This window comes from Chlorocebus sabaeus, chromosome 15 (genome assembly GCF_047675955.1).
Source record: "Chlorocebus sabaeus isolate Y175 chromosome 15, mChlSab1.0.hap1, whole genome shotgun sequence".
In the NCBI taxonomy this organism is placed as follows: domain Eukaryota; kingdom Metazoa; phylum Chordata; class Mammalia; order Primates; family Cercopithecidae; genus Chlorocebus; species Chlorocebus sabaeus.
In genome coordinates this window covers 52,931,452-52,955,710 of record NC_132918.1, presented here as the reverse complement: position 1 = coordinate 52,955,710, position 24,259 = coordinate 52,931,452, and the positions used below count along the sequence as shown (strand labels likewise).

The following is a 24,259-nucleotide window of genomic DNA, read 5'->3' as shown; positions in this document are numbered from 1 at the left end:
AATACAAAAGAAAGCCATAAAAGTCACCTGAGCAATAGGTGTTGGGGACAGGTAGATGGCAACAGGTGGGAGTGAGACTCTACTCAGTGTAACTTAATATATTTCTCCTGTTTTTGGAACAAATGTGAACATATTTCCCATTTGGAAATGCTTCAGATAAAATAAAACCATCACATGTGAGTGATCGTGCTTCCCTACACCGCAGTGAGGAGCGTCTACCATGGACCAGACTGATCTAAGCCTTTTCATCTTCTGAGCTTTCTGCGGGCAGAACCTGGGGCTCTTATGAACCAGCTTCCTCCTCAACTTGCCTCCTGCTCAAGGCATTTTTACAAGTCCTTCCCTTCGGACTGCCACTGAACTATCACAGAGGCCCACGGCCGCCTGGTTCTCTCCTAGAGTGGGGGAATTTCAAAGAAGAGCCTAAACATGAAATGACCAGGCGATTCATCTGAGGCTTATGGCACAACCCTCCCTGGAGGGCCTATAGGAGTCACTGCAAAGAAGACCACAGAACAAAGGATGTGTTTGATTCAGAGAAGGCCTGGAGGGCCCTGTTCCTGGACAGGGAAGCTGCTGGCTGGACAGTTCACCCCTTCTGTGTACTGAGGGGACAGTACCCAGGAGCAAAATCTGCAGCAAATTATCTGCCAACCAGTTCCGGGTGAGACAGGGGAGATGGTGGGTGAGGGGACATGGAGAATGCTGAATTCTGAGAGGAGGGCACGGGAAACCAAGCTCCCCGAGATCACCCAACAAAAGCTACCTCTTTCTTCTCAGCCACGTGCTCTTCATGCAGTTCCTTAATTTTTCTTTTCCACTCCATTTTCTGAAAAAGATTAAAAGCTTATCAAATGGACCTTTGCAGGTATTAAAACACGTTATAAAGCTACAGGAAGTTACTGGCTCATGGGTAGGCAGACAGAGTAGTGGAATAGAATAGAAAATCCAGACAAAGATGGAAATAAATGGAAACAGTATGAGGAGAGGGACATGGATTACTGACTAATGATGTTGGAACAAATGGCTAGCTACCTGAAAAAAAATAGGAGGTTGGATCCTTATTACACATCTTAAACCAAAATATATTGTAGGTGGGTCAAAGATTTAACACAAAAAATAAGGCCATGAAAGTACTAAAAGAAAACACAGGAATGTTGTCTTTTTAAATCTCAGAATGAGGAAGGCCATAAAGAAAATATGAGTAATTGGATAATTTTGACTACATAAACATTAATGTATTGTTGTATGGCTAAACCATAATAAACAAAATTGAAGGACCAACAGAATACTGGGGAAAATAACCACAAGTAGAATAACAAAGGGCTGAGTTAGTTTCCATACATTATACAAACGCATAAATTGATAGGGGAAACATCAATAATAGAAAAGTAGACAAAGAACGTGAACAGAGTTCTCGGGAAAAGAGTGGCCTCTTTATAATGTGAAACCTGTCAAACATCAATCGGCAGAAACACCTTGTTAGATTGTTAGACTTTACATTTTTTCGCAAGATTCTCGGACAGCAGAAAGAGAAGCTCAACATGATTTAACACCTGTGCCAACTACCCTTCTTTGCCATGGAATTATCAGTGATACAGACCATTTTATAACCAGACGGCAGTAAAATTCATCCAGGGGTGGCCAGAGCCACCTCCTACCAGCCCGTGAGAGCAGACTGCACAAGTCTTCCTGGCTCCATTCAGTGACCTCACATCGATAGCAGGAAATCGGCCATGGTGGGAGTTATTTATACAATGGAAATTGGCAAATGCTACAAATTAAAGTGTTTTAGTTCCAGAGAGCTGTTTGCTAAACAACTACCATCACAACACTGGATGCATCCCAAATATCTTCAAACCCAAGAGACTGTCATACTTTCTAAGAGTTGTTTCCAACTAGGCTAGAATTAGAATGGGGCAAAGGTGTCAAATAAGAGACAGAGTTTTATGTATTTTTTAAATGATCTTAGGCAAATCTGACATTGCACACATACCACCAGCCTCACCTGAGAACCCTATTCTATGCTTTCATGTACTGGCAGAAGGTCTGAAAATACAGAACTTTGATGTCCTTCAACTTCTCTACATTCATAAATGAGAGAATATATTGGAAGAGAAGATGGCTCTCGGCTTCCTCTGGGAAGAAAGGCATGGAGCATCAGCTCACCTGAATTTCTGTCTTCTCTCTCAGGGCCTGAAGCTCCCGTGCCTGCCGGAGCCACTCCTCCGACTCCTCATCTCGCAGTGATCCCAGGTTGGACTCCATCACACTGTGGGACTGCAGTGCCCGCAGTTTCTGAAAAGGCCAGGGCACAGTTTTATTCAGATGAAGATCTCATCATGATGTCAGATCAGAGGGGCACGCCTTACCCAACTCATCCTCCCAACTTATCCTCACTAGATACCTACACACCTACAAATATTCACACAAATCAGCATTCCCCTGTACAAGGGCTCTCCTGGGGGCTCAGCCCTTGCATAGAAAAAGCAATTCCATGGAAGAACAAATTAAAGAGTGTAGTTTCCACTTCACTTAAATTCTGCTATACTCAATATCCTGAGCTCTCCTGACTGAGTCCCATTTCTTCCTCAGTCTGGAATAAGCTGATGAGAATGAGACTCTTAGAGCCTATGGGAGGGTCTCAGGCACCCCAGGCCACTCCTTGAGGACTCCTGCCTCTCTCCCTACAAAACATCCTGGCTGTCTCCAGAAAAGGCTTTGCACAGCTTGGAGTAGAGTCATCAATACCTGGTGATTCCTGGGCTAGTAGTGTGTGTGACCTGAAGGAAAAGGTACAGAAAATTGGATCAAAGACAGGATGCCTTTCCACCCACCTATGATTATTTCTTATAATATATGACTGGTGTAGTAACAAAAGCAACGTATTTCCATCTGTATGACTGTATAAAACTCATAAGCCCTATTAAGGCTTTAAGGAAGAAACTGGAAGTGCCTAAGTTTAACTTGGCATCATTCTTGCTAACACTTCTCAACTATTGCCAAGCAATACTGGTTCCAAAGGTTAACAGTTTCTAAACTCCTTGAATATTATCAAAGAGTCAAATGCTTGATCAGATGTATATACAACTCCCGGGTTCTGATGTGTCACTCCTGGTTTCCATATGCTGCTTATGACACACCACAGAGCTGACTTTCTTGGCATTACAAACTTTCATGATTTTTTCATTTAGCTAGACACTCCTTTGGCATCTGAGTTTACCCCAGGTCTAATCTAAAGTTCTCTCTTTAGTCAGGTGACATAGCCAAAGTAAGCTCTCAGACTTCTGTATCAAGCAAAAAGTTTTGAGGAAAAAAATATTTTCAAAATACATAGAGTTTCATTGGCCTTCCTCACATCAGGGAGAATCGGTTTTTGCATTTTGAAAATGGACATCTTACAGTGTTTTATTTAACAATCATTCTAAATGGAATCTTGCTTGTTTTTACCCTTAAAAATTTTTTAAATAAATTAACAAAATGACTACCCAACAACACTGAGAATTTGGTATCCAGTTTGATTCCTATACTTTAATAAAAGTAAAACAATAAAATATTGAAAGGAGACAGGGGTAAGACACACAAACACACAAACACAATATAAAGAATCCTATAGGGGAAAGGTTTTTAAAAAAGAATAAGATGGACCGAGCGCAGTGACTCAAGCCTGTAATCCCAGCACATTGGGAGGCTGGAATGGGCAGATTACTTGAGCCCAGGAGGCCAGCCTGGGTAACATGGCAAAACCCCATCTCTACAAAAAATCTGAAAATTAGCTGGGTGTGGCAGCACGTGCCTGTAGTCACAGCTACTCAGGAGGCTGAAGGAGGATCACTTGAGCCTGGGAGGTCAACGCTGCAGTGAGCCGTGATTGTGTCACTGCAGTTGAGCCTAGGCAATAGGGTGAGAACCTGTATTAAAGGAAAAAAAAAAAAAAAAAAGATAGGATGTTTCAGTTTAGGAGAATGTGATCCAAGTTAAAAAGGATATCATTGATGATAAGGATTATGTCCTCATTCACCGAAACTCATAATTTTCTGACCAAAAGTAACCCTTTGACCCTTGAAGAGGCGGTTTCTGAACAGCAACTTGAAATTCCTATCAATACCTATTTATCAAACGTCTAGTCAGCTAGCACTGTGTTGGGGAAGTGTGGGGGTCACGAGATGTTTGCATGCGCTTGGGAAGGATGGATGTGGAGCTGTGTATTAGGAGCATGAGGTCAATAGTGGACCAGTATCTTCTCTTCCACAATCATGCCTGGCCCAGCTGGGAAGCATTTTGGATGGAACGGTGTCATTTGAGGGAGCCCCCACCCCCACCCCAGTGCACACAGAGTTCTCATTTCAACCTGTCCACCTTCCACCTTTGGCTTTCCATCTCAGACAGGAATGATGGAGCACCCAAGACTCCAGGCATATGACAATTTCCTTTTGAAAAAAAATTTGCCTAGGTGTTTCTTTAGGTAAAACATGGAATGACTGTGAAAAAAGCTATTAGACGGTTCATTTTCAAAAACAAGATTCTCCTTGATCTAGGAGGACCAATGAGAGATAAATACATTTAAAAAATATTTTTCGTTAAAACTTTTTCCTTGATACAGTTTTAGTCATCCAGGTTTATATGGGAAGATATGGTCAAGGGATAACTTTTTTCTTTTGAGACGGAGTCTCACTCTGTCACCCAGGCTGGGGTGCAGTGGTGCGATCTCAGTTCACTGCAACCTCTACCTCCTGGGTTCAGGTTATTCTCCCACCTCAGCCTCCCAAGCAGCTGGGATTATAGGCACCCGCCACCACACCCAGCTAATTTTTGTATTTTTAGTACAGACGGGGTTTCGTCATGTTGGCCATGCTGAACCACCCACCTTGGCCTCCCAAAGTGCTGGGATTACAGGCGTGAGCCACTGCGCCCAGCCCAGGGATAACTTTAATAAGGTTTTCCTGCATAAACTTGATAGTATATCCAGTAGAAGAATAGGATCTTTGGAAATTAAAGAGCTAGGTTCAAATCCCAGCTCCATCTCTTCCTAGCTAAGTGACCTTGGGCAAGTTATATGGCCTCAATTTCTTCACCTATAAAGAAAGAATGATAGCTGGGCACAGTGACTCACACCTGTAATCCCAGCACTTTGGGAAGCTGAGGTGGGCGGATCATTTGAGGTCAAAAGTTCCAGACAAGCCTGGTCAACATGGTGAAACCCCGTCTCTTCAAAAAATACAAAAATTAGCCAGGCACGGTGGCACACGCCTGTAATCCCAGATACTCTGGAGGCTGAGGCACGAGAATCACTTGAACCCGGGAGATGGAGGTTGCGGTGAGCCAACACCGCACCACTGCACTTCAGCCTGGGCGACAAAACGGGAGAATGAGAGCAAGAAAGGAAGGTGGGGAGGGGAGGCGGGGAGGAGGGGGAGAGAGAGGGAGGGAGGGAGGGAGGGAGGGAGGAAGGAAGGAAGGAAGGAAGGAAGGAAGGAAGGAAGGAAGGAAGGAAGGAAGGAAGGAAGGAAAGAGAGAAAGAAAGAAAATAGCTTTAAAAAAAAAACTTCAAAAAAAAGTACTAAACTAGTAATGCACCTATTTTGAGAATGTTATGGTTGGTTGCTATGAAGATGAAAAGTTAGTGTATATAAAGTATACTGCATGGGGGCTGGAAAATAGTAAATACAGTCAGTAAATGGTAGGTATTATGTCTGACCTCTGAAGACCCTAACACAGTGTCTGGCATGTAACCAGGATTCAGGGAATATTTGTTGGGAGAAAAACGCATTCATCTAAATTTTATCCCATTTCTTGTCCAGTGATGAAACCCCTTGGCAAAAATAAGAATAATACTTAGCGATATTACTATATACCAGATATACTACTGATATATTACTACATGCTAGATAATGTTACATACTGTATGTGTACTAATTTAACCCTCTCAGCAGTCTATCTTACAGTCATAAAACTGAGGCATGAGGAGGTTAACTAACTCATCCAAGGTCTCACAGCCAGTATGTGACACAGCAGTGATTCAGCCCCAAGGTCTCTGATATCTGGGCCTCTGATATCAGGCCTCTGATAACTGGCTTCTGATAACTGACCTCACAGTGTTTTAGTTTCCAATAGCAGATGAAATAAAACTAGTACAAACCAAGATATAAATTTTGAGAATAAGCAGATTTCCAACAAAAGAACTTTGAAAAGCCTTTTATGTTGGGTACCTCTTCTAGTGTAGAGTTCTGGTTGGCAACATTTTTAAATTCATCCCAAAATAATTTTTTTAGTTTGTCTATTTCCCCATAAAGTTTGGTCCACTCTTGTTCTTTCCATTTATCAAATTCTTTCTTAGCTTCTACTTCCCTCTGATGAATGATCTCTGCTTCCTACAAAGAAGAGCAAGAACAATATGATGATTAATTCCACATCACAGCAAATATTTACTAAGACCTGCTTAGGCTTCCTTGTCTATCCAAGTCACTATGGAGACCCAAAGAACATTCATCCCACAGTTCCCGTTGTTTGGACTTGGGAGGACCAGTCTAAGCCAGTCTTACCTGAACTGTAAAGTCTCTTGAGTATAAGGACTTGTTTCTTTTTCTCTATGCAGGAATACCTCTGAGATATTACAGGTTCAGTTCCAGACCACCACAATAAAGAGAATATCACAATAAAGCAAGTATTGGAATAAAGCAAGTATCACAATAAAACAAGTGTGTCATATAAATATTTTTGCTCCCCAGTGTATATAAAAGTTGCATTTACGCTAGACTGTAACCTACTAAGTGTTCTATAGGATTATGTATAAAAAAAGTACATAACTTTATTTAAAAATATTGTATTGCTTAAAAACAAAGAAAAATAGCTAGGACCTAATTAAACTAAAGAGCTTTTGCATGGCAAAAGGAACAGTAAGCAGGGTAAACAGACAACCCACAGAGTGGAAGAAAATCTTCATAATCTATGCATCTGACAAAGGACTAATATCCAGAATCTATAATGAACTCAAACAAATCAGTAAGAAAAAAACAAACAATCCTATCAAAAAGTGGGACGTAAATAGACAATTCTCAAAAGAAGATGTACAAATGGCCAACAAGCATATGAAAAAATGCTCAACATCACTAATGATTGGGGAAATGCAAATCAAAACCACAATGCGATACCACCTCACTCTTGCAAGAAGGGCCATAATCAAAAAATCAAAAAACAGTAGATGTTGGCATGGATGCGGTGATCAGGGAACACTTCTACGCTGCCGGTGGGAATGTAAACTAGTACAGCCACTATGGAAAACAGTGTGGAGATTCCTTAAAGAATTAAAATGAGGGCTGGGTGCAGTGGCTCACACCTGTAATCCCTGCACTTTGGAAGGTCAAGGCAGGCAGATGGAGACCATCCTGTCTAACACAGTGAAACCCTGTCTCTACTCAAAATTCAAAAAACGAGCTAGGCGTGGTGGCAAGCACCTGTAGTTCCAGCTACTCAGGAGGCTGAGGCAGGAGAATCACTTGAACCCAGGAGGTGGAGATTGCAGTGGGCTGAGGTCGCACCATTGCACTCCAGCCTGGGTGACAGAGCGAGACTCTGTCTCAAAAAAATAAAGAAAGAAAGAAAGAATTAAAACTAGAACTACTGTTGGATCCAGCAATCCCACTACTGGGTATCTACCCGGAGGAAAAGAAGTCATTATTCGAAAAAGATACTTGCACACACGTTTACAGTACCATAATCCACAATTGCATAATCGTGGAATCAAACTAAATGCTCATCAATCAATGAGCAGATAAAGAAACTGTGAGATATATATATCTCTCTCTCACAGTTATATATATATATGAAGGAATACTACTTAGCCATAAAAAAGAATGAATTAACAACATTTGCAGTGACCTGGATCATATTGGAGACTATTATTTTAAGCGAAGTAACTCAGGAATGGAAAATCAAACATGTATGTTTTTACTGATATGTAGGAGCTAAGCTATGAGGACACAAAGGCATAAGAATGATACAATGGACTTTGGGGACTTGAGAGGAAGAATGGGAGGGGGGGCAAGGGGTAAAAGACAACAAATATGGTTTTGCAGTGTATATCGTTCAGTGATGGGTGCACCAAAATCTCACAAGTCACCACTAAAGAACTTACTCATGTAAACAAATGCTACCTGTACCCCAATAACTTATGGAAAAATAAAAAATAATAATAAAATTTTTTAAAAATACTTTATTGCTAAAAAATGCTAACGATCATCTGATCCTTTAGTAAGTCATAATCTTTTTGCTGGTGCTGGGTCTTGCCTTGAGGTTGATGGCTGCTGACTGATCAGGCTTGGGTGCTGTGGCAATTTCTTAAAATAAGACAACAGGCCAGGCATAGTGGGTCACACCTGTAACCCCAACACTTTAGGAGGCCGAGGTGGGTGGATCACTTAAAGTCAAGAGTTCAAGACCAACCTGTCCAACATGGCAAAACCCCTGTCTCTACTAAAAATACAAAAAATTAGCCAGGTGTGGCAGCACGTGCCTGGAATCTGTTACTCGGGAGGCTGAGGCAGGAGAATCACTTGAACCTAGGAGGCGGAGGTTGCAGTGAGCCAAGATCATGCCACTGCACTCCAGCCTGGGTGACAGAGCAAGACTCTGTCAAAAAAAAAAGACACCAGTGAAGTTTGCCACATGGACTGACTCCTCCTTTCATGAAAGATCTCTCTGTAGCATGAGATGCTCTTTGGTAGCATTTGACACACAGTAGAATTTCTTTCAAAATCAGAGTCAATTCTCTTAAACTTTACTGCTGCTTTCTCAACTAAGTTTGTGTAATATTTTAAGTCCTTTCTTATCATTTCAACAATGTTCACAGCATCTTCAGCAGTAGTAGAGTCCATCTCAAGAAATTCCTTTATTTGCTCATCCATAAGAAGCAATTCCTCAACCATTAGTTTTATCATGAGGTTGCAGCAATTCAGTCCCATCTTCAGGCTCACTTCTAAGTCTATTTCTCTTGCTATTTCCACCACATCTGCAGTGGCTTCCTCCACTGAAGTCTTGAATCCCTTAAAGTCATCCAAGATGGCTGGAATCTATTTCATCCAAACTCCAACCTCCTCCAAAGAATCACACATTTTCTTAATGGCATCCCGAATGGCAAATCCTTTCCAAAAGGTTTTCAATTTACTTTGCTCATATGCATCAGAGGAATCACTATCTAGACAGCTATAACCTTACAAAATGTATTTCTTAAATAATAAAACTTGGAAGTCAAAATTACTCCTCGATTCATGGGCTGCAGAATGGATATTGTGTTAACAGGCTTGAAAACAATACAAATCTCCTTGTACATCTCCACCAGAGCTCTTAGGTGACCAGGAACATTGTCAATGAGCAGTAATTATCTTGAAAAGAATCTTTTTTTAGCAGTAGATCTCAACAGTGGGCTTAAAATATTCAGTAAACCATGCTGTAAACAGCTGTGCTGTCATCTGGACTTTCTTGTTCCATTTTTGGAGCACAGGTAGAGTAGAGCTAGCATAATTCTTAAGGACCCTAGAATTTTCACAGTAGCAAATGAGCATTGGCTTCAACTTAAAGTCACCAGCTGTATTAGACCCTAACAAGAGAATCATGCTGTTCTTTGAAATTGTGAAGCCAGGCATTGTCTTATCTCCAGCTATAAAAGTTCTAGATGGCTTCTTCCTATAGAAGGTTATTTTTTCTACACTGAAAATCTGTTTAGTACAGTTACCTTCATCAATGATCTTAGCTAGATCTTCAAGATAACTTGCTGCAGCTTCTATATTAGCACTTGCTGCTTCACATTGCACTTTCATTGTTATGGAGATGGCTTCTTTCCTTAAACCTATGAACCAACCTCTTATAGCTTCCAACTTTTCTCCTGCAGCTTCGTCACTCTCAGCCTTCATAGAAGTGAAGAGAGTTAGGTCCTTGCTCTGGATTAAGCTTTGGCTTAAGGGAATTTTGTGGCTGGTCTGATCTTCTATCCAGACCACTAAAACTTTCTCCATCTCAGTAATAAGGCTGTTTCACTTTCTTATCATATGTGTGGTCAGTGGAGTAGTACTTTAAATTTCCTTCAAATCTCCCTTGTATTCACAACTTGGCTGTTTGGCACAAGAGGCCTGCCTCTCAACCCATCTCAGCTTTCGACATGCCTTCGTCACTAAACTTAATCATTCCTACTTTTTGATTTAAAGTGAGAGATGCTTAAGTTTGCCATCTTATATGGACAGTTTGTGGCACCCCAAAACAATTACAACAGTAACATCAAAGATCACTGATCACAGATCACCATAACATTATTTTTCATAATAATGAAAAAGTTTGAAATGTGAGAATTACCAAAATGTGATATATAGACATGAAGTGAGCACAAGCTGTTGGAAAATGACGCTGATAAACTTGCTCAACACAGAGTTGGCACAAACCTTCAATGTGCAAACAATACAATGTCTGTGAAACATACAAAACACAAAAAAAGAGGTATGCCTGTATTCGTCACAATACCCACTATGCAGCCGGTGCTCAATAAATGCATGCTGAGGGGATGAATAACGAAGGGATAAGCAGGGTAACTTCATGTATTTTCATTCTACAAACATTTACTGAGCATCTTCTCTGCGTTGAGTTCTGGAGCTTTCAGAATCAAACCCAGTCTCTGTCCTCAAAAAGTTAACATAGTATTGTGTACGAAGCTAAAATTCAGGTGCAAATGTCCTCAGAGGCTGCTGACTAATGCAGGAAACTGCATCTCTCTGCTCTACTTTCGTCCACATAAGTCTGGCAAAAATAATTCAATTTTCCTTTCCAGGCTACCTAAAATCATTTGCCATGTCTGAGAAGGCACTATCCCAGTTCTGACTCTCAGCTCTGGGAAACCAGCTGGAACGTTTGCCCTGTGGGATTCCTGAGCATCAAGGGTCTCCTGGGGTAGGTCCATGACCCGGGTCTCCCTGATGTTTTCTCTCCCTGCCCACCTGGAGCTGCCGCTGCCTCTCCGCCTCCCTCTGAGCTTCCAGCTCCTCTTGGGTCCACTTTAGCTTGGCCCGTAGCTCTTCTAACACCTCTTCCACTGGCTGTTCCTGCTTCTTCTGTTTTCCTGTGGGGTCCATGCAAAGACAGGTGATCAGTTTAAGTCCAAAAATCAAGGGAGTGTAGTTTCTTACCTCGTCAATCAGCCACATCTCGGTCTGAAACCAGCTTCACTACTTAGTACATTGACCTTGGGCAAAGAACATAACCTCAGTGTCCCTCTGTTTCCCCAAACTGGAAAATAGAGATAACAATAGCACCTAACTCAGAGGGCTGCTGTGAGGATGAAATGTGAGAATGCAAAGTGCTTAGCATAGTGCTCGGCACGACAGCTCAAAAAATGTGAATTACTATTGTACTGTCACTTTAAGTATTTTGACAGTACTGACATATGGAAATAGAAATTTAAAATTACTGTAGTAACAGAACAGAATATCAAATAGCATATACACCAATTATCAATAAAAAGAACATATCTATGTATCCTGACAGTAATCAGAGAGAATTTTAAAGTAATAAAAATTATTGTAGTTTTAAGTTCACTGTTTTCAGTAATGTACGTGTATACTTTTAAACGTCAGGCCAGGCGCGGTGGCTCATGCCTGTAATCCCAGCACTTTGGGAGGCCGAGGCGGGCTGATCATGAGGTCAAGACTAGCCTGACCAACATGGTGAAACCCCGTCTCTACTGAAAAAACAAAAAAAATTAGCCAAGTGTGGTGGCGGGTGCCTGTAACCACAGCTACTCGGGAGGCTGAGGCAGAAGAATCGCTTGAACCCCGGAGGCAGAGGTTGCAGTGAGCCAAGACAGTACCAATGCACTCTAGCCTGGGAGACAGCAAGACTCCATCTCAATAAATAAATAAATAAATAAATTTCAAATGAAAAAGCAGCAGCATGTATTATAAAGAACCAAAGCTCCTTTTAGTGTATACTTTAAATTGTTTAAGTGAATAAAAAGATTCAGAATAAATTATAAAAAACATCCTAACTAAACCACATACTGATGATAAAGCAAGAGTTCAGGGTCAAAAAAGAATCCAATTATTGTTGAACATTTGTTACTTTTTAAAGCATATTTAGTGATTACTAGATAAATCATACTGTTATTAAAATTCTAAGCCTTTTCTTTGAAAAGCGATGTGGTTTTTCTCAGGTTGGACATTTTACAAACAAGCAATTTTTAGTTGCAGTAGAAATTAATCTGCTTTAACAATATGATTTGAGGCGACTGTGGAATAGGAGAGCGGGGCATCTGGGAAGTCAGCTGCCTGCGAATAAAGAGGCCATGACCATTAACATAGCAAAAATGATCTTAAGAACACATTTCTCTCTCCTTACAGCACTTTACATTAAGGAAATAAGAACTATGCACAAAGATTGACAAGTAAGAATATCAATTATCATGTGATTTATAATAAAGAAATGTTGGGGTAAGCCATATATTCAACAGGAGGAAATTGTGAAATAAATTATGATAGCCACTTAATGAAATACTATTCGGCCATTAAAAAATCACATTTTCAAAGATAATTTAATGACATTGGAAAATATGACATATTCTTAAATGAAAATAAGCAATAGTCAAAGCGCACACTATATGATTATATATGTCTACAGAAAAAAAATGACAGAGAATACACCAAAATATTAACTGCTGGTGATATTGTCTATGGTTTTTATTTTCTCTTTTCTAATTTCCTATATTTAAATTTTCTATATCAGAGACACATTTTTATTCAAAAAAAATTGAAGGCATGGAAAATTTATCTTTCCTTATAGCCTCCAATGCAGAACTAAGAAGAATTAGATATGCATTAAATACACAGTTTTAGGTAAGTGGTACTTCTTTTATGAAAAGGGAATTTGAATGATGGAAAATAGGAAAAGATGTACGTAATGGCATTTTTACATCTATATTTGTTTTATGTTTTAACTAATGTTTCTTGTTGAACCTCAAAAAGGGAATATAGGTTGAGCGCAATGGCTCACGCCTATAATCCCAGCACTTTGGGAGGCCAAAGCAGGCAGATCGCTTGAGCCCAGGAATTTGAGACCAGCCTGGCCAACAGAGTGAGACCTCATCTCTATGAAAAATGTTTAAAATGAGTCAGGTATGGTGGTGTGTGCCTGTAGTCCCAGCTACTCAGGAGGCTGAGGGAGGGGGATTGCTTGAGCCCGGGAGGTGGAGGCTGCAGAGGAGCCGAGATCAAGCCACTGCACTCCACCCTGGGTGACAGAGTGAGACCCTGTCTCAAAAGTGAATGTAAAATATGCAAAACTGTTTATGGGGAAAACATACAGCCTTGCTTCTCATTTTGGAATCTGAAGTTGTAAAATTAAAGTGATTAGGTCATGATAATCTCAAGTATGTAGAGAAGTCAAAGAACTGGTCTGACTGCCCATTCACCCCATTTAGGCTTATTCGTGGCTGGCATCAGGAAATTGCAGATTCGCAGAAGGCTGAAAGGTAAGAGCCCTTCAAAGTCACTCCATCTGACTGCCCCATTCACAGCGAAGGCCACTGAGACACAGAGGGGAAAGCATGGACCAAGGTTACATAATAAATAGGGACAGAGCTAAGATTGAAACCTACCTGTCTGACTCCAGCCCTTCTTTACACATGGGGTCAGAAACCCTTCCAACCCATGGGGGCTCCCCCGGTGGTGGATGGTGGGATCATCCCCTTCCCAACTGGACAGTGAGGTTCTGAGAGCAGTTTTGGGTGGTATAGGTGGTCGCCACCCACTGAATACCAGCCCCCGGCCCTTCCACAGTCCCAGAAGGGGCCTGGGCTGCTGTCTGGACTCACCCCCTTCTGCTACGCCTGCATGCCTGCGCTGGATGTGGCCCCGGAGAAAGGTGGCATTCATGAATGTCTTGTCACACAGGTGGCACTATACAGAGAGGAAGCAATGGGGAGTACAGGATTAGGTCACCTGAGTCAGCCTGGGATTTTCCCTATATCAAAGTCCCCATCCCCTTGGGACCCCTGGGCTGCTTCAGAAATAAAGAATTTAATTTACTGAGCAAGGCAATGATGTCAACCCATGCTGCCCACTAGGATCACCTGGGGAGCTTTAAAATACCACCAGTGTCCCGGGAAACTGCGAACACTGACTGGATATTTGATGATACTAAGGAATTTCTGTTGCTTTTTCAGAGAGTGATGATGGTGTTCGTCTATGTTTAAAAGTAAGTCTTTCTCTTTTAGAGACACAAATAGAGATATTGAAATATTACAAATAAAATCATATTGCTAATATGCTTCAAAATAATCCAGAAGTGGGGGAAAGTGTGCAGGGGAAGAGACACAACAACACTGGCCACGGGTTGATACTGTTAGTGCGTAGATAAAGGTTCATTAAATGATTCTCTCTACTACTGCATATGTTTGAAATTTTCCATAATAAAAATTTTTTTAAATATGCCAATGTCTATGACCCACCCCAGGGTGGAGAACCACCAGAATAACCTCTTTTCTTTATAAATTACCAGCTTCGGGTATTCCTTTATAGCAACACTAAACTTACTAAGACAGTGTTTTTTGTATGCTAATGAAAGGACTGGTGGCTGGGCACCTTCTGCCCCACCCCACAAATGACTTTCTGGTGACCAACCCCCATCCTTTTTTCCTTTGGCTCAACAGCCAAAGGATGCTGGGCTCAGCTAATCCTCCCAGGATGGGGATTGGTCACCAGAAAGACCAAGGCATGGGGAGAGGATTGGAACTTTCAGCCCCACCCTCCAGCCCCCAGGGAGGGAAGAGGGGCTGGACTACTAAGCCATGGCCAATGATTTAATCAATTATGCATGCTTGGTGGAATCTCCATAAAACCCCTAAATGATGGGATTTAGAGAGTTTCCAGATGGGTAAATACTGAGGTGCTAGGAGTTGGCACACCCAGAAAGGGCAGAGAAGTTCTGAGTCCCTTCTCCCATACCTTGTACTCTCTTGTCCTCAAGTGCATCTCTTCCATTTGACTATTCTGACTTCTATCCTTATAATAAATTGGTAATAAAGTGTCTTCTTCCTGAGTTTTGTGAACCATTCTAGCAAATTATTGAACCTCAGGATGGAGTTATGGGAACCCTCAATTTGTGGCCAGTTAGTCAGATGCACAGGAGGCCTGGGTATCTGAAGTGGACCAGTCTTAGGGGACTGATCCCTTAACTCATGGGATCCGATGCTAACTCCAGGTAGATAGTGTCAGAATTGAAATAAAGGGCACCCAGTTGGCACTGGAGAATTGGTTGGTGTAAGGGGAAAAAAAACACACATTTGGTGTCAGAAGTGTTATGAGCAGAAATACGTAACCCACCCATCCACAAACTATCAATGCCTTAAAAATCTGAACCAGCATGACTTGTGCCCACATCCTCAGAGCCTGGCACGGGGCCTAGCCACCATGACAATTTTTATTAAAGGAAAAACGTCCCCAATCCATACTTCCGTGGAGACACATTCAAATGTTCCATGCTGCTTTGGGAAATGAACTGTCACTTAGTAGAATAATGGAGTCAGTATTCCAGAATAGGCCTGGCTCCACCAATCCCTTGTCACATATAGATTCAACACATATACACACACATACCTTTACACAACACACTCCTCGACATACACATACAAATCCTCCATCATACATAAATATGCACGCACTCACACCCTCTATAAATACACTCTTAGACACATATACATCCTTCTTTTACATACACATCTTTACACACTCTCCATAAGTACATAACACACTCTTACTCACATATATACCCTTCCTTCATTCATTCACACACACACAAACACTATTTTTTTGTTTTTTGTTTGTTTGTTTGGCAGAGATAGCTGAGGTTTTATTTTGGACCAAAAAAAAAAAAAGAAAGAAAAGCTATTGAATTGTTTTGTAGCTGGAGGCATGGGCATGGGCAAGGGGGGTCCCTAGGCAGTAAACTCCCCCACAGGTGGGTTGAGGGCTAGGGCTGAGCTTCAGGTGGGTCTCCTGTTCCCTGTGCTACCCTGCACAGCAGCCTCCTACCATCACCCCGGGCTCTGGGGCAACCACAGGAGGGGAAGGCTGAGAGGGGCTGCCGCAGCTGTTCACTTGGGCAGGACGTCAGAGGACTCGGACACCAGCTTCCCATCATGAGTCTCTATCTTCTTCACAACCACAGTGGCCCTGGTGGAGTTGGTGCGGCTGAAGGAGCTGGAGCCTGCATCAGAGCCAAAGCTGGAGCCCAGGCCGTAGCTGAGGCCAGGGCTTATGAGGCCCCTATAGGCTGAGCTCAGACCACCTGCATAGCTGCTGGTGGTCCCTGTATGGATACTCGTGTTCTGCATCCCAGACTCCAGCCGGCTCTCCTCACCCTCCAGCAGCTTCCAGTAGGTGGTGATCTCGATGTCCAGGGCCAGCTTGACATTCATCAGCTCCTGGTACTTATGCAGTTGCCGCGCCATGTCCTGCTTGGCCCGCAGCAGGGCGGCCTCCAGCTCAGACAGCTTGGTGTTGGCATCCTTAATGGCCAGCTCCCCACACTGCTTGGCATCTGCGATGTCCTCTGGCCTTTGAGCCCCTCAATCTCAGCCTGGAGCTGGCTGATATTCTGGTTCATCTCGGAGATCTCAGTCTTTGTACGCTGCAGGTCATCCCTGTGCTTCCCAGCCAGCATTTGCAACTCCTCATACTTGATCTGGTACATGCTCTCAGCCTCAGCCCAGCTGCAGTTGGCGATCTCCTTGTACTGCGCCTTGACCTCAGCGATGATGCTGTCCATATCAGGGAGCAGCTGTTGTCCATGGACAGCACCACAGGCATGTCCAAGATCTGGGACCGCAGCTCCTGGATCTCTTCATACAGTCGCCTGAGGAAGTTGATCTCGTCAGTCAGCCCTTCCAGGCAAGACTCCAGCTCCACCTTGTCCACATAACCTTCATCCACATCCTTTTGATGAGGACAAATTCATTCTCCATCTCTGTACGCTTACTGATCTCATCCTCATACTTGTTCTTGAAGCCCTCCACCAGGCCCTGCATGTTGCCAAGCTCTGCCTCCAGCTTCAGCTTCTCCTGGCCCAGAGTCTCCAGCTGCTGCCTAAGGTTGTTGATGTAGCTCTCGAACATGTTGACCATGTTGACTCTGAGCCGTCTTCTGCGGCTGCAGGAGGCTCCACTTGGTCTCCAGCATCTTGTTCTGCTGCTCCAGGAACCGCACCTTGTCGACGAAGGAGGCAAACCTGTTGCTGAGGGTCTTGATCTGCTCCTTCTCCTGGGTGCACATGGCCTGGATGTTGGGGTCCACCTCCAGGTTAAGGGGGCTCAGCAGGCTCTGGTTGACCGTGATGGCAGTGATGCCTACCATGCCACTGCCCCCCACCACAGCCTCCACCCAGGCCAACCCAGAAGCTGCTGCTGCCCACTCAGGAGAAGCTCAAGGAGCCAATGCGGGCACTGGGCCTACTCATATAGGAGCAGCTGCTGAAGGCCCGGGGGCCAGAGGTGGCACCTTATAGGACTTCTGGGTCACCCTGATGAACATGGTAGAAGCAGGAGTGGAGACAGGTGGGCTGAACCAGGCAGAGATTCCAGAAGGAGCAAAGAAGCTGCTTCTTGGTCACAAACACTATTAATACACCTTTTTATACATGCTCCAGAGTTGTATCCTTTATAATACAGTACGAGCACACATTACACATCACACACCCTACATACACACAGAGGTGCCCTTCAAGTATTCACATATACACACATTAAACACACACACGTATTCACACCATTTACACACACACACACACTCTCCATATATTCATGCATATACATACACTAGACATGCACCCTCTCCATAAACACATACACCTCCAACACATGTACAGTCTACACACACACACAGTAGAACCCAATGAGACATCCCCAGGCTCTCTGGCCACGAGCAGCATCTCTGAAATCTGCTCCTAACCAGTGAGAACAGTCCCCAGCAGCCCTGTGGCCCCAGCAGTGCTACCCAGTGGCAACAGCTGCCCAGTGGCTGGGGCGCACAGCCCTCCCACTCTGCCTGCCTGGTGCAGATTCCTCACCGTGTGGTAGCTGTGGGCGCCTGTCTGCATTAGCAGCTGCTGCAGGGCGCTGATCATCTTGCGACGCCGGCGGCTCTCCTCCCGCACACCCTTGAGCTCGTCAGCCTGGCGGCCCAGCTCCTGCTGACCACGCTGCTGCTGGCCCAGGCTGGTCTGCAGCCGTGCCTCCAGCTGGGCAATGCTGGCACTCAGGCAATCCTGGCAGTGCAGCAGGTACTCGATGATGAGCTGTGCCAGGCGCAGCACCTTGAGCAGTGCCGGGTCCACAGGCTGCCCACAGCGGCTGCATACCTCCCGGTCCAAGTTGCAGAAGGTGATGCCAGCAATGTTCTCCTGCAGAGTGGCCACATCCAGCTCCCGGGCCACGCGGTCTACATCCAGGGTGCTAATGCGCCTCCAGTCCATGCTATCATGGCGAGGCTGAAACTTGAAGGTGGGGAACGTGTAGGCCCCAAAGAGGGGGCCGCTGAGGCCCTCAGCAGTGGCAGCTAGGGACTGCATGGGCAGAGGAAGCCCTGAGCTGACGACCAGAGGAGGGTGGCACCAAGACCACGGCAGTAGGCCAAGGAGCTGAGAGAAGGCCTGGAAAATGAGAAGAGAGTCCAAGTTAGGTGAGGTGTGTGTGGCTGCACATACTGTATATCTGGCCAGCAAGGGCCTAAGCGGGGCAAAGTGAGGTGTCGTTGCAGCAGCTGTAGCATTCATGGTGTGTGCTGACATGGCCAGAGCTGTGGAAAAAAAATGTGGGCTTTGCAATCACACAGATGTGAATTCGAATGTTCCGCCTTGGGCAAGTCCCTGCACATCTTTAAGCCTCCTGGGTCTAAGGAGGAACATAGGGCCCACTGTGTAGGCGTGTGGTGAGGAATGAGGCAAGTGAAGCATCCAGCCTAGTGCCTGGTACACAGCAGGTCCTCAGTGAGCCCCCTCTGCAAAGCCCACCTCCACTGCAGGAGTGCATGGCAAAGGTCTTTGTCAGCAGGTGGCTATCAAATTTAGAAATGGGTCCTTCTGCAACCCTATTTTTATATCAGGATAAAGTCCAACAACTTGCTGTGAGTGACCAAGGTACCTAATATCTACCCTGTCTTCTCCTTCTCCTGGAACTACAGGATTCTAGTGGAACACGAGTGAACTACCTTTCCCAGCTTCTCCAGCAATCACGTGTGATCATATGACTAAGTTCTCTCGCCTGGAATGTGAGTGAAATGATGTCCACCCCTGTTAGGAGGGGCTTAAGGGAGTCATGGAGTCTGCCACGTGATGCTCAATCCATCATGGGCTTTTTTAACTTAACAGTTAAGTAAAAAGATCTCCAGTTTGTTTGCCAAGACTCAGATTCTACTCTCAAAACTCTTGGTGAGCATATGAACTGTTCTCTCTGAAGAGGAATTTGACAATATCAATGGGAATTTTGAATATTCCACTACTAAAAATTATAATTACGCTACAGACAAACTCATATGTACAAAGGTACTTGTGAAAAAATTGTCATTGTAGTATCTTTTATACAAGCAAAGTACAAGAAAAAGTAGAAGAAAGCAAAGTACAATGTATCTCTAGGCAATGGAATATTATGCAGCTATCGATTGGTATAAAGCAGACTTATATGTACTGATACGAAATTATAATCTCTGATATATATATATGTAAACACACACAAAATAGACATATATACCTCTATTTGTGTTTTAATGACATTAATATAATCATATTTAATAACTCACCAAAGTGAAAGATATATATCATATTAGAATGGTTGTCTATGAGAGGAGGGAAGGAAACGGGAGTGTGGAATGGGGATAAATAAATGAATAGATAGATGGTGTGTGGGTGGTGATGGTCAGATAGACAGGTAAATAGGCCTTCACAGACCAATGATGATCATTATATATATACATACATATTCAGTCGCCTCTCAGTGTCCATGAGGGATTCATTCCAGGACCCTCCTCAGATACCAAAATCTACAGATGCTCAAATTGCTTACATAAAATGGTACAGTATTTGCATATAACCTATGCACATTCTCCCATAAACTTTAAATCATCTCTAGATTATTTATAATACCTAATACAATGTAAATGCTATAAAAATAGCTGTTATACTTAATTATTTAGGAATAATGACGAGAAAAAAAGTCTGTACATGTTCAGTACAGAAGAAACTATCCTTTTTTTTTTTCAAATATTTTTGATCTGCAGTTTGTTGTATCTGCAGATGCAGAATCCACAGACATGGAGAGTCTATATATATATACACACACACATATATATTTGTATACACACACACATATATATACACACACATATATATACACATATATATACACACATATATACACACATATACACACACATATATACACACACACACATATATACACACACATATGTACACACATATATACCCACACACACACATACATATGAAAAGACTCATATTCGTTATAATTAGTTTTATAACAAATAAAATATGCTCATTTATAATTCATATATATGATTCATTTATGTATATTATTTCATAAGCATAGACTGTTTCTGGAAAGATAGACAAGAAGCTATTAGCAATGGCTGCCTCTGGGAAGTGAGAATGGAGATTAGAGGACTTTTATTTTTCACTTTTTGCCTCTCTGTACTATCCAAAGTTCTTATCATCTTCTATCACTTTTATTATTTTTTAAAAGAAAACATAGAACTTCAGCCCTTGCATAAGTGAGAATCTGACTAAGGCAACAAGAGGAACATTTTACCCTATTTAATCAAGTCCTTTCGAGATTACATCATTCAGTCTTCTTTCTTATTTTTTTTTTTTTTTTTGAGAGACTGTTTTGAACTGTCACCCGGGCTGAAATGCAATGGCGCAATCTCGACTCACTGCAACCTCCACCTCCCGGGTTCACGCAATTCTCCTGCCTCAGCCTCCAGAGTAGCTGGGATTACAGGCGCACTCCACCACACCCGGCTAATTTTTTGTATTTTTAGTAAAGACAAGGTTTCACTATGTTGGTCAGGCTGGTCTCAAACTCCTGACCTCGTGATCCACCCGCCTTGGCCTCCCAAAGAGCTGGGATTACAGGCATGAGCCACTGCACCTGGTCCATGATTCAGACTTTAAAAAGTGCAATAGAAAGTGCACTTTAAAAAGTGCAACAGAAAGTCAAAGAAGTAATCAGCTTCAGAAGTAAGAAGGCCTTTAAAAAATGGTAGGACTAGGCTGGGGGCCACTGTCTTCTTCTGTCTTCTTCTGTGAAAGGCAGTGACAGGCCAGCCCTGCCTACCTCACAGGGTGCTATGAGACTTGGAGAAGATGCAAGGGGAAGGTGCTCAGTGATAACACTGGCAACTCTGCAGAGAGTGCCACCCTCTGTGCTGGATACAAACTCCTAATACAAACCTACAAACAGGTATTATTATTCTCATTTTACAAATTTGGCATCCCTCAAAGGTCATATGTTGAAAACTCAATCCCCAATGCAGCAGTGTTGAGAGATGGTACCTTTAAGAGGTGATTAAGTCACGAAGACTCTGCCCTCATGAATGGATGAATGTCATTATTGTAGGAGTGGGTTAGTTATCACAGGAGTAGGTTCCTGATAAAAGGAGGAATTCGGTCCCCTTCCTTCTTGCTCTTGTGCTTTCTCGACCTTCCACTCTCCACCAAGAGATGATGCAGCATGAAGGCCCTTGCCCAATATTGGACTTCAAGCTCGATATTGGACTTGATATTGGACTTGACATTGGACGTCAAGCTTCCAGAACTGTGAGAAATTTATTTCTTTTCTTTATAAATTACCCGGTCTGTGTTACTCTGTTGGAGCAGTACAAAATGGATGAAAACAGGAGGCCAGATTTGAAGTGTAATTGTAGGTTCATCTGGCACCAAAGCTTATGGACTTTGAACCACTCAACATTGATTCTTGGGGCTATTCCTCCTAAAATTTTGCTTTGATCAGATTATCATCCTTTATCCCTTAAACCTCAAATTCATCCATTTCCTCACTCCTCATTTATAGTATGCCTATGTGGGTCCTGCCCAAGCTCAGGTCCTGGGCTATGGAGCTATACTAACCACACAGCTGCTCCCCACCCTGGAGCTCAGCACGGCTCCCTATTCCCACTGTACCAAATGCAAACTGCTTAGCCTGGTCTTGAGACTGCCTACAGGATGCCACTGGCCCACCTTTTCAGTTTCAGCTCCATCCTTCCCTTTCTCAGAATCTCTTTCCCAACAAGTACTCCAAAAAGAAAACCAGCCAGACCTAAGCCCCCCACCATGGCCATGAGAAGACTAGCACATTTCTGCCATGTTATGAGGGGAAAAAAAAAAGGAGTCAAGTGACATGATACTCACCATGCTTAGCTCCAAAGCTGCAACTGTGCCACCAGAGCCTCAGAGACGACTGCTCACAACAAGCTGTGCCTCAGAGCAACAGCAGGTTACCAGGCATGCTGTGGGCAAGGGTAACAAGACACCTGCTTCCTGATGTCCCAGCTTTCAGGTGAGCTCACCTGAGAACTGTACTGTTTAACTATTTAAGCTTTGGCCTCAGATGTTTGCCAACAGTCCTCTCTCTAATAATAAAGTCAAGAACTCTCCATCAGCCACTCTCTCTCTCTCATCTCTCCTCCTACCTGTTTGAATGCTGTTCCTTAAACAGTAACTATTCTTTCCCCTTTCTTTTATGACAGGGTGTGCCAGTGCCCCCTTGACATTCTGCTCTCCACCTGCAACCCATTTCTCCCTGCACGCTATCCCTAGGAATGAGCTCACAGCTTCGGCTACTATAGGCTTGCTCTAGGCTGAGCCTCAGTCACCCCCAAATCTCTTTCTCTGTAGCCCCTCGGTCTCTTGTGATCTTATACCCAACCATTCCATACTGACTATGCCAGGAACTGCAAACCCAAGTTCCACCAGGGCCAGAAAAGTAACATTAAATGCACAAAATGTATCAGATGTGAAAGAAACCACAGTACATGCGTGATGATAAACGGCAACTCATTCGCCATCTTAGTGTCCAAGAGACAATAAGGCAGTGGTTCTCAAAGTGTGGTCTCTGGACCAGCAGCATCAGCATCACCTGGGAATTTGTTAGAAATGCAGATCCCCCGACTTACTGATTTAGAATCACTAAATCTGTGGAGTGCTGGATTAGGAAACATTAGGGATTGTGGCAAACCTGAGAGTGCAGGCCCTGCTTAAAGTGGGAAACCACTATTGAGCTCCAGCCACAGAGGAATGGATTTTGTGTTCCTTGTTGGCTAATTCCAAATACACTGAGTGATATTCAAAGACTTTGATGAACTGTTTCCAAACCTACCTTTCTAGCTGCACCTCCCATGTAACCATATTACTTGCCTTCCACACTTTCACACCTCTGGGCTGTTTATTTTATGTATAGGCACTGTTTTTAAAAGCTTTACAAAGAAGCACTCATATATTTCTCAGGACAAGCCCTTGAGGAGGTACTATTATCATCTAAGCCACAGAGAAATAAAGAAGCTTGCCCAAGATCCAGAGGTAAGATTCACACCCAGGCAGCTTGACTCCAGTCTGGGCTCCTAACCCCTATTCTATGCTGCCTCTTGGTATAGATGGTCCTTTGCCACCTCCTTCTGTTCCAACTAAAGGTCGACGCATGTTTCAAGGCCCTGCTTACAAATGATTACCTCCAAATGGGAGTGTAAATTAGTTCAGCCATTATGGAAGACAGTGTGGTGATTCCTCAAGGATCTAGAACCAGAAATACAAATTGACCCAGCAATACCATTACTGGATATATACCCAAAGGATTATAAATCATTCTACTATAAAGACACATGCACACACATATTTATTGCAGCACTATTCACAATAGCCAAGACTTGGAACCAACCCAAATGCCCATTAATGGCAGATTGGATAAAGAAAATGTGGGACATATACACCATGGAATACTACACAGCCACGAAAAAGAATGAGTTCAGGTACTTTGCAGAGACATGGATGCAGCTAGAAACCATCATTCTCAGCAAATTAACACAGGAACAGAAAACCAAATACCACATGTTCTCAATCATAAGTAGGAGTTGAACAATGAGAAGACACGGACACAAGGAGGAAACATCACACACCTGGGCCTTTTGCAGGGTGGGGGACAAGGGGAGGGAGAGCTTTAGGACAA

General features: G+C 43.2%; 1 protein-coding gene and 1 pseudogene across 6 annotated transcripts in view; both read right to left on the bottom strand.

Moving 5' to 3' along the window:
* The window catches only part of DZIP1L (DAZ interacting zinc finger protein 1 like), a 53,498-nt gene that overhangs the window by 23,517 nt on the left and 5,722 nt on the right, over positions 1–24,259 (bottom strand). For 3 of the 6 annotated variants that reach the window (XM_038002829.2, XM_038002826.2, XM_038002827.2), the window contains 6 exons: positions 18,097–18,678; positions 13,847–13,931; positions 10,980–11,101; positions 6,210–6,371; positions 2,170–2,298; positions 767–829 (listed from right to left, as the gene is read on the bottom strand). In XM_038002829.2, coding sequence (XP_037858757.2) covers positions 767–829; positions 2,170–2,298; positions 6,210–6,371; positions 10,980–11,101; positions 13,847–13,931; positions 18,097–18,597 — 1,062 coding nt within the window. In that variant the 5' untranslated portion in view covers positions 18,598–18,678. Of the gene's footprint in view, positions 1–766; positions 830–2,169; positions 2,299–6,209; positions 6,372–10,979; positions 11,102–13,846; positions 13,932–18,096; positions 18,679–22,449; positions 22,682–24,259 lie in introns of those variants that run through there. The other 3 variants (XM_073023588.1, XM_073023586.1, XM_073023587.1) reach the window with 3 other exon arrangements.
* On the bottom strand, positions 15,014–17,561 carry LOC103241609 (keratin, type II cytoskeletal 8 pseudogene; annotated as a pseudogene).